The sequence below is a fragment of the Nicotiana sylvestris genome, chromosome 8, assembly GCF_000393655.2.
Source record: "Nicotiana sylvestris chromosome 8, ASM39365v2, whole genome shotgun sequence".
NCBI lineage: Eukaryota > Viridiplantae > Streptophyta > Magnoliopsida > Solanales > Solanaceae > Nicotiana > Nicotiana sylvestris.
Genome location: NC_091064.1, coordinates 191,513,647 through 191,524,545, shown reverse-complemented (window position 1 = coordinate 191,524,545; position 10,899 = coordinate 191,513,647). Strand labels below are relative to the sequence as shown.

At 42.8% G+C, this 10,899-nt stretch overlaps 1 protein-coding gene across 1 annotated transcript; it reads right to left on the bottom strand.

Moving 5' to 3' along the window:
- Nucleotides 1-3,423: 3,423 nt before the first annotated feature.
- LOC138876172 (uncharacterized) lies at nucleotides 3,424-5,762 on the bottom strand. The gene is made up of 2 exons (XM_070155075.1): nucleotides 5,642-5,762; nucleotides 3,424-3,767 (listed from the first exon to the last, which is right to left on the bottom strand). Exons 1-2 carry the CDS (start codon nucleotides 5,760-5,762, stop codon nucleotides 3,424-3,426), a joined length of 465 nt encoding a protein of 154 aa, XP_070011176.1.
- Nucleotides 5,763-10,899: the final 5,137 nt, after the last annotated feature.

Here is a 10,899-nt window from a genome sequence, read left to right as displayed (position 1 = left end):
GCCCAGGCATCGATCTCGAGGCCTCGCATCGATCAGTTCGAGGCCCGAATAACTAAACCCCCTGGTTCGATTATAATTATTGTTTACCGTGAAAATGGTAATAACAATTAAATTTGTTGATGGGACTCTAAAAATATGTGATCAATATTTATACTAGTTGTTAAGCAGTTGATGCTAGATATGTGAAAATAAAAGATGAAATGCGATCTAAAATGGAATTATAATCGAGTTGGGGGATTTAGCTATTCTGGAATCAGATTGACCGATGCGGGGCCTCGAGGTCGATGCCTGGGCTTGGGTTCGAGCTAACGAGGATAATCGGGAAAGGGCTAACAGTTAGGATATAATTAAGGGAGTCTCTTTATGGCCAATGACAAGTAGTAAATGAAGAACAAGTATGAACATAATAAATGAAAGTAAAAATCTTGAGCGAGTAAGTTAGAGAGAAGAGAGAGAGAGAGAGAGAGAGAGAGAGTTGTTATTTATCTTTTGTAGAGTAGTTGGAGCAACAACAATCCTCCTACAAAATGGTAAGGATCCCCTTTATATAGGAGGGGAATCCCAACATAGTACAAAATGCATTAATTGTAAAGGTATGGAGAAGGGATGGCTAGACGTGACACCTTGATACAGGTTCCGGGAAAGCCGGCTTTGTCAGACTTAGCCGCGTGCCTTGGGAATTCCCCATTTTTACTCTAGCCTCGATCGATATTCCCTTTAAGTCGGGCCTCGACAAGCTTCAAGAGAGGGAACTTGGTCACAGCTTCGCGTCCTCAAGGCCTCGAGGTGTTCTTCTGAAATGGACTAATAGCAAGAAATTGGACCCTCTGATTTTGCCGCATACACAAATGTGGAGGCAAAGCTTAGCCTCATGCAAGATGCAGAACATGGCTTAGTCCTATGAAAATAAAAGGCAGTGCTTAGCCTTATGCAAATATGGAGGCAAGGCTTAGCCTCATGTAAGGTTTGGGACAGGGCTTAGTCCCATGCAAATGAAGGCAGAGATTAGCCTTATGAAAATGTGGAGGCAGAGCTTAGCCTCTTGTAAGATGCGGGACAGGGCTTAGTCCCATGCAAATGGAATGCGGTGCTTAGCCTTATGCAAATATGGAGGCAGGCTTAGCCTCATGCAAGATGCGGGACATGGATTAGTCCCATGCAAATGTAAGGCAGTGCTTAGTCTTATGCAAATATGGAGGCAGTGCTTAGCCTCATGCAAATATGGAGGAAGGGCTTAGCCTCATGCAAGATGCGGGACAAGGCTTAGTCCCATTCAAAGAACGAGTAGCAAATAAGAGTATAATATTTCTTAGTTGGGGATATATTCGGTGTTCGATGACCCGATTGATAGTGATTTTGCTGCATGTATATATTTGTGGGTGGTACGGTTACGTCAGATGTGCCTGCACTTAAAGAAAAATTGTAAGTTTTGTATGGGGAGGTTGGTTCGTGCCTTTGTTTGCTGGACTTGTTTATTCATGTTGGATGCCTTGTTTGAGTTTCCCTGGGTAACACCTGGCTATTACGAAAATAGAGTTTTCGAAAATGTGCAATTATTGATCAAAATAGAGTTATTTTTTTAGAAACATGGTGAAATTATCAAATAATTTTTGGAGGAACCAGTGACTATAACACATCTCAGAGACATCACAGCTTTCTCGTGTTAGAATTTTGAGGGTGCTCCTCAAAATTCTTCCCCAGTTTGGTAGATGATTCTTCGGACATTGCGAGTAACGAAACTTGTTGAACCTTCTTCGGAATTTTGAGAACCCTTCTCAAAATTCTGCCCATGTTTCTTAACCAATTTCTGATTGTCTGGCATATGCTGGCGTCTGCTGGACATGCTCCGGAATTTTGAGGGTCCTCCTAAAAATTCTACTCCAGTTTCTGATCTTGGGGGGAAATGGAAATTTTATTATGATGTGACCGAACCCACATGGATACCCACGTATCCCATCTTAAACGGGAATCAGGTCAAGCGTAGTTCAATTACATCAGATGAAGAAATGTAAGTAGTCTAAACATAGTATCTCTTGACTGCGTCTGAATTAATTGGTTTTGGCTAGACTTCTTCGTCCATTTCTGTAAGTTTGAGAGCCCCTCCTATTAGCACCATGTGAACCATATAAGGACCTTGCTAGTTGGGAGAGAATTTCCCTTTGGATTCATCTTGATGTGGGAAGATTTTCTTCAGCACCAACTATCTTGGTGCAAACCGTCTTAGCTTGACCGCTTTGTTGAAAGCTCTAGACATTCTGTTCTGGTAAAGTTGACCGTGACATACTATATTCATCCTTTTTCCATCTATAAGGGCCAATTTCTCATAGCGGCTCCTTATCCATTCTGCGTCACTGAGTTCGGCTTCCTGTATGATCCTTAAAAAAGGGATCTCTACCTCGGCTGGGATGACAACTTCGGTACCATAAACCAGCATGTAGGGAGTTGCCCCGGTTGATGTGCGAACTGTAGTGCGGCATCCCAACAAAGAAAAGGGTAGCTTCTCGTGCCATTGCTTGTGGTTTTCTACCATCTTCCTTAGTATCTTCTTGATGTTTTTGTTGGCGGCTTCTACAGCTCCATTCATTTGAGGTCTGTACTATGTGGAGTTCTTGTGCTTGATTTGGAAAGTTTCACACATGGCCTTCATCAGATCACTGTTGAGATTGGCGGCATTATCAGTGACAATAGACTCAGGAACTCCGAATCGACAAACAATATGATCCTTGACAAAGTCTGTGGCGACTTTCTTGGTTACAACTTTGTAGGATGCAGCCTCTACCCATTTTGTTAAATAGCCAATGGCTACTAGAATAAACCTGTACCCATTTGAAGTAGTGGGGTCGATAGGACCGATGACATCCATTCCCCAAGCGGCGAAAGGCCAAGGTGAGCTTGTGGCATTGAGATCATTTGGAGATATTTTTATCATATCGGCATGCACTTGACATTGGTAGTATTTGAGGACATACCGGATGCAATATGTCTCCATAGTCATCCAAAAGTAACCGGCCCTAAGTATTTTCTTGGCCAAGACAAAACCATTCATATGCGGGCCGCAGGTCCCAGCATGTATCTCCTCAAGTAGTTTAGAAGCCTCTTTTGCATCGACAGATCTTAGCAATCCCAAATCAGGAGTTCTTCTATACAAGTTTCCTCCGCTATGGAAAAGGTGATTGGACAATCTCTGAAGTGTGCGTTTCTAAGTGTGGTTCACATGCTCCGGATATTCTCTTTTTGCCAAATACTCTTTGATGTCATGGAACCAAGGTTTTCCATCTGTTTCTTCTTCAATGTGGGCACAATACGTTGGTTGATTATGAATTCTCACTGGGATAGGATCAATGAAATTCTTGTTCAGATGTTGTATCATAGATGACAGGTGGCCAATGCATCGACAAGCTCATTCTGAATTCTGGGCACATGCTAAAACTCTATCTTAGTGAACCTCTTTCTCAATTCTTGTACATAGTGCAAATATGGAAATATCTTGGAATACTTGGTGGCCCATTCTCCTTGTACCTGGTGCACAAGAAAATCTGAATCACCTATTACCAGCAGCTCCTGAATGTCGATTGTCATGTTGAGCCCTAGTATGTCGGCTTCATACTCTATCATATTGTTGGTGCAGAGAAACCTAAGTTTAGCAGATACCAGATATTTTTGACCTGTTTCTAATACTAAAACCGCTCCAATGCTCACTCCTTTGAAATTTGCAGCTCCATCGAAGAACGTCCTCCAACCGTCATATGCTTCAGTAATGTCCTCTCCTACAAATGACACCTCTTCATCAGGAAAATACATTTTCAAGGGTTCATATTCTCCTCCCATAAGATTTTCAGCAAGATGGTCTACCAATGCTTGTCCTTTGACTGTCTTTTGAGTTACGTAGACGATATCGAACTCACTTAATAATATCTGCACTTGGCTAACTTCCTAGTCGGCATGTGTTTCTAAAATATGTACTTCAGGGGGTCCATCCTGGATATGAGGTATGTGGTATATGCACAGAAGTAATGCCTCAATTTCTGGGTCGTCTAGGTCAAAGCACAACATGTGCGTTCCAACAGAGAGTATCGTGCTTCATAAGGTGTGAATTTCTTACTTAGGTAGTGTTTGGCTTGCTCCTTTCTCCCTATCTCATCATGTTGTCCTAGAACACATCCGAAGGCTCCATCCAATACAGATAGATAGAGTAGTAAAGGTTGTCCTGGCTCTGGCAGGACCAAGACCGGTGGTGTGGACAGGTACTTCTTGATTTTGTCGAAAGCTTTCTGACAATCCTCGGTCCAACGTGTTTTGGCATCTTTCCTCAGCATCTTGAAGATGGGTTCACATATGACTGTGGATTGCGCTATGAAGCAACTGGTATAGTTGCGACGTCCTAGGAAGCTTATCACGTCCTTTTTTCTCCTAGGCGGCGGTAACTCCTGAATCTCCTTAACTTTAGACGGGTCTAGCTCGATCCCTTGATGACGGACAATGAATCCCAGTAACTTTCCTGTGGGAACCCCGAATTCACACTTTGCGGGGTTTAGTTTCAAGTTGTACCTCCTTAACCTGTCAAAGAACTTTCTCAAGTCTGCTATGTGATCCGCGACTTTCTTGGATTTGATAATGACGTCGTCCACATACACCTCTATTTTTTTGTGTATCATATCATGGAAGATGGTTGTCATGGATCTCATGTAAGTAACCCCAGCATTCTTTAGATCAAATGGCATCATCTTGTAGCAGTATACCCCCCCTTGGTGTAATAAAAGTTGTTTTCTCTACGTCTTCTTCATCCATCCAGATCTGGTGATAACCTGCGAAGCAATCTACAAAGGATTGGAGTTCATGCTTGGCACAATTGTCGATCAGGATGTGTATACTTGGCAATGAAAAGTTGTCTTTGGGACTTGCTCTATTTAAGTCTCGATAGTCAACACATATTTTGACTTTCCCATCTTTCTTCAGAACCAGTAAAATGTTAGATAACCTAGTTGGGTACCCAACCACTCTGAGGACTTTGGCTTTGATATGCTTAGTAACTTCCTCCTTGATTTTCAGGCTCATATCTGGTGTGAATTTTCTGAGTTTCTGCTTCACTTGCGGACATGTGGGATTAGTAGTCAACTTGTGAGCCACTATGGACGTGCTCAAATTGGTCATGTCATCATATGACCATGCGAAAATGTCCTCACACTCCTTTATGAAATGAATGTACTCCTCTTACTCTGTCGGTGATAAGTGAATGCTGATGCGAGTCTCCTTGACGGTCTTGGCATCCCCCAAATTTACTGCTTCGGATTCGTCCGGGTTGGATTTAGGCTTATTTTCAAAGTTTTCAACCTCCATGACAATTTCCATGGGTATTTCATCTTCTTTATCAGAATCACTATCCTCATATTGCGTTGCCCCATTTCATGTCACAGTCACCGGTTCATCAGAAAAAGTAATAATTAACGCTGTAAAAAGAAAAAGTGTGGAAGATAATAATGAATAATAAAGAGCAATGCATTTGATTAAGACTGAAAACATCCAAACAAGAACGACTCGATGAATCGAGCATTTATTTTGAAACGAGTAAGTCTTTAAAACAAAATTACTGAAAATCTTAGATACCTAGAATGACTATAGAAATAAAATCTGCCAAGCTAACCAGGGACTCGGCGGTCCCGGGATGGTGTGGCAGTCCAGTTCTTCAGAACAACTCTTTTCTCCAAAGACTGAATAGTGAGGCCTTCTTCTTCCTCCTCCTCAATTATTGCACTGCAATCCATGTCTTTGTCCTCTAGGAATAAATTCCTCATCCCAGCTAATGCTTCTTCTTCCGTAGTTCCCCATATTGTATCAGCTTGGTGAAAAGTTTGACCCAGATGTGGTACTGGTTGCTCAAGAGGGTAATAAGGTCCACGCCATGGAGGCAAGCAATCATCATACTCCTGCCATGTATACTGGTATCCGAGCCCGAAGGTAGTACCATGATGTTTCAGCTGTATCGGTTTGGTAATACACTGGAGATTCTTCCCAAGCCCTTTGTTGTGTTCATACTCAGACCATGCCAGTATGCTTTATATTTTCTACTCTACCATTTTGTCTTTATCAATGGCATTGACACGTTCGATGTGATGATAGGTTTCCCCTCCTAGCCTTCTTCTGTTCCCGATAACTAGGATGGTTTGACTGAGTAAATGGGGTTACTCCCATCTCTGTGAATGATCACCTCCTGACGGTTCCATTCAAATTTTACGGCTTGATGTAGTGTGGAAGCCATAACCCCAGCGACATGTATCCATGGTCGGCCCAACAAAAGATTGTATTAGGTTGATATGTCAAGCACCTGGAATTCAACGTCGAACCAAGTTGTCCCCATCTACAGGCAAAGATTAATCTCCCTGATCGTGGCCCTTTGAGACCCATCGAAGGCTTTCACGTTCATGCTTCCTGCCCGTATTTCATGGAAACCTTTGCCCAATCTTTTTAGAGTATCCAACGGACAAATATTGAGGCTCGAACCTCCATCAATCAATACCCTGGCAATGAATTTGGCTTCAAATTGCACCATGATATGCAATGCTCAGTTGTGATTCAACCCCTCAGGCGGTAGTTCATCCTCGTGAAAGATTATTTTATGACTTTCCAGCACCTGCCCTACCATGTTGTCCATCTCTCCGCTGGTGATATTGTTGGGTACATAAGCTTCACTCCACACCTTCATCAAAACATTCTTGTGCGCCTCTGAATTTTGCAACAGTGATAGTATGGATATCTGAGCCGGAGTTTTGTTCAAATGATCAATGACGAAATATTCCCTTGCTTGTACTTTCCTCCAAATGTCATCTAGCCCTGTTTCAATGACAGGCTGCTTGGTAGCGGCATCCTTACTTGGTCCTCCCAAGTGTTCAGGTGTATAGATTCTTCCGGTCCTAGTCATTCCCTGTGCAACATCAGATTCCTCTATCTTTGCCTTTCCTTTTCGCCTAGCTTCAACAACATAATCCCAAGGTATTGCTTTTGAATTGAAAGGAGGTATGGTTGATACTGTCACTGTGAAAGGTATGGTCACTTCCACTTCAAATGGAAGAGGGGTGGCCGCAGGTTGAGCTACGTCTACCTCAAATGGAACTGATGCAGTTACCTCAACTTCGATCGGTGACTGAGTCTATACTACGATAGGAGTAAGTGTGACTGCAGGTTTAAAGTCATCGCCTTCTCGAATAAGCCTTATCGACCCCTCAGGATCCCATTCTTCGTCCATCTCTATCATATGTATCCCACCGCTCCTATGTTCTGGGAGAGGGTTGTTGCGGACATTGGGTGCAGGTTCTTTCGCCTGTATGACCTTGTTTCCAATCAGTGTCTGTATTTTATCTTTCAATGTTCGGCACTCGTCAACGGTGTGCCCCTTTATACTGGAATTGTATGCACATATTTTGTTTGGGTTGACCCATTGGGACGGGTTTTCTACTGCCACAACAGGAATGAGAGTGACGTATCCAGCAGCTTTCAACCTTTCATATAGCTAGTCGATGGGTTCAGCAATAGCGGTGTATTGTCTAGGTGGCTTGCGGTCAAAATTGGGTCGTGGTCTTACATAATTTTGGCAAGTTGGAGGTGATTGGAAATGAGATGGTTGGAAATTATAGGTATGATAGACAGTGGCCGGTTGGGAATATCTCGGAGATGAGGGTTGATATGAAAGTGGTGGTGCTTGGTATGTGGGTGGGGGTGTTTGATATATGGGTGGAAGTGTTTGATATGTAAGTGGAGATTTCGGGCCTTGAGCCACCATTACTGCCCCAACGTCTTTCTTCTTTGATGTGCCGCCTGATTGTAATACCTTGTTTGTGGCATGTAATGCCTCAAAGTTTGTTACCATCCCGCTTTTGATACCTTCTTCGATCCTTTCCCCAAGTTTGATGATGTTATAGAATTTATGATTTTCAATAACCATCAATCTTTCATAGTATTGCGGATCCTGTGCTCTGACAAAAAATTTGTTCATTTATTCCTCGTCTAAAGATGGCCTGACTTTGGCTGCTTTAGACCTCCAACAAGTAGCATACTCGCGAAAAGTCTCGGTGGACTTCTTTCTGAAGTTCTGAATGTAGAAAACATTTGGTACATTTTCTGTGTTGAACTTGAATCGGTCCATGAAATTAGACGTCATACTCACCCAGTTGGACTATTTCTTAGGATCCTGGATGATGTACCAGGATAAAGCGTCTCCCGTAAGACTCCCCATGAAAAGCTTCATCCGGATATTTTCATCCTTTCCGACCCCAACAAGTTTATCACAATAGGTCCATAGATGAACCCTGGGATCACCTGTACCGTCAAACATCTCGAACTTGGGAGGTTTGTACCACTCTGGCAGTTATGCATAGGTCTTCAAATTCAAACCTTCTATCCCTTTGCCTCCTTTGACACCCTGAACTCGACTTATCAACTTCTTGAGTTCCTCAGCCATGTTCTTGATGAGCAGGTCCTTCTCAGCGGACTCTGGTGTATAGGAAGTTGGTTGGATAGAGTGAGGTACGGTTTCCACGTATACAGGGTTGTTTTGGTGAGTGCCAGGAGCCTGGGTGTAGTGGTCGTCATTGGTTGAGTTTTGAGGATCAATAATGGGTTGTGGTGTGTTCTGGGGAGTGTGATAAGTGACAGTTTGTGGGTACTGGATTGGTTGATAGTGGTGTTATAGTGGAGTTGGTATCGGTAAGGGATTGAGATTTTTAGGTGGGGTTGCATATTGATGCGGTACATGAGGGTTTTGGGGATGTTGGTTCAATGTATTTTGGGGAGGTGCTGGGTTTTTGGTGTTTTGTTGGTTGACATAGGGGACATTCAAGGTGAGGGATAGGTTTGCTAGGTTGTGGACTTGCTCAAGCTCTCCTTGCAGCTCCAGTATCTTTTGTTCCAACCTCAAAACTAAATCATTTGGCACCGGAGTACTCCGTCCATCTGAAGTTTCTACATTTTCCACATTCTCCTTTTGAATACCACTTAAGTCGTCCATTTTAGCTTTTCCTTTGCTCTTTGTATTACTTAGAGGAGGAGGAGGTGGAGGGCTTCTAGATCTGGTGTGATACGCTAATGATGCCAGTATGTGTGAACGAACCTTAAGGGATGATAATAAAGAATAAAGAAAAACAAAAGGTAAACAAGTAGTAAGGGTTCTAAAATATTTGCAATATTAAAAGACATATTGAGGAAATGTAAATTTGCGTCCTCATTTGGGTGCCTCATTGTGCCCGAGGTAGGCCTAGCGACAAATAAATTTGGAGAAATTTAGTGCCAATAATTGCCTCATTTCATTAATGTAAAAGTAAACGACCAAAAACGACACTAAATAAGATAATGTTGCTAATGACACTTGGCCTTATTACATTTAAAATGAAAGCAAGTAAATCTAATCTACTTGGTCCCAGAAGGACCCTCCCCCGACCGGATGCTGTTGTCGATCAACTCTCCTAGCTCGCGCAGGTTCAACAGTAGGAATGCCCTTGCCAAATGCCCTCCTTTATTTCCTTCAGCGTTTTGGCAGTCGGTGACCCTCTTCCTTATCTTCCCTTCCAATTCCATTAAACTGTACTCCAAATATTCCAGCTTCTCGTTGGATTTAACAGCTCTTTCTTTCCACTTGTTAATTATTTCCATATTAGCCTTATGTTGCGCCATATGCTCAGCTTTATACTCTCGAACTCTTTTTCGCAGCTTGTTGTACTTCATCTCTGCTTCGGGAAACTCATCTATGACCCTATTTCCTGGACCAACCATAGGCTCGAAGATTCCTGATAGATTATCATCCAACCATGAGGGGAAAAAGTATGAATGGCCCGCATGATATCGGCCCGACTCGATAGTATCTTTTTCCACAATAATCTTCAAAGTCCACATATGTTGTGATTTGTTCTTATATGGGATGGTGTCACCCGGGAAATCAGCTATGAAGTGACTCATTTTAGCAACCCGCAGTATGGCCTGTCTCCTGCCTACCTGTCTCATAACCCTGAGGGGAGAATAAGGGTATATACCTCTTAACCCAATCAACACCAAATGTGGGACATCCCTGGATCTTATGATGAACTCATCGGTGGGGAACCACTCGAACATCCACTGAACCTGGTCTTCAGTCAACTTGTTAAAAAACTGCACCCATTCTACAACATCCTTAGGTTGAGCAAACATATCTGGAATGTAAGTCATTCTCTTCGGGTGATGGAAGGCTATGTGGTCATTCTACGGCCTTTGTGGAAACTCTTGGCGGTATTGACCCCTTTGGAGATGTTCTAATAGACAAACTTGTAATAGCAAATTGCAAGCCTCAAAGAATTTGGATCCCTTCTGACAGCGTTCCAAAGCTCGGTACATATCCGCAATGATCATAGGGACAATAGTATATGTTTGCCCCTTGATCCTGTCCATCAGAGTTTTGGCCACCATGGCCAGCCCAGTATGGATTCTATCCCCTTGGATTAGGAATACCAGCATGCCCAAGAAGCACACAATGAATACGAAGTCCCTATGATGAACCCAGCCCAGGGAGGTGATTGAGAATTCATCATCAAAAATACTCTAAGAGCTCCTGTGATTGTATCTTTCATAGAGGAAGTCAAAAGGTACATAGGAGTTTTTCAGGTGTCACATCTCCATTTTCCTACCTCCGTAGGAGTATAAGGGAGTTTTTTCAATTTAAAGTGACAATCAAAATGGGATTATTTTATCAAAAATTCAGAGTCGCCACTTGGGATAATTTATGGTGTCCCAAGTCACCGGTTTAAATCCCGAATCGAGGAAAGATTGACTCTGTTTTACAGTCCGCGATCACATAAATTCGGGTAAGGAATTCTGTTAACCCGGGAGAAGGTGTTAGGCATTCCCGGGTTCTGTGGTTTTAGCACGGTCACTCAACTATTA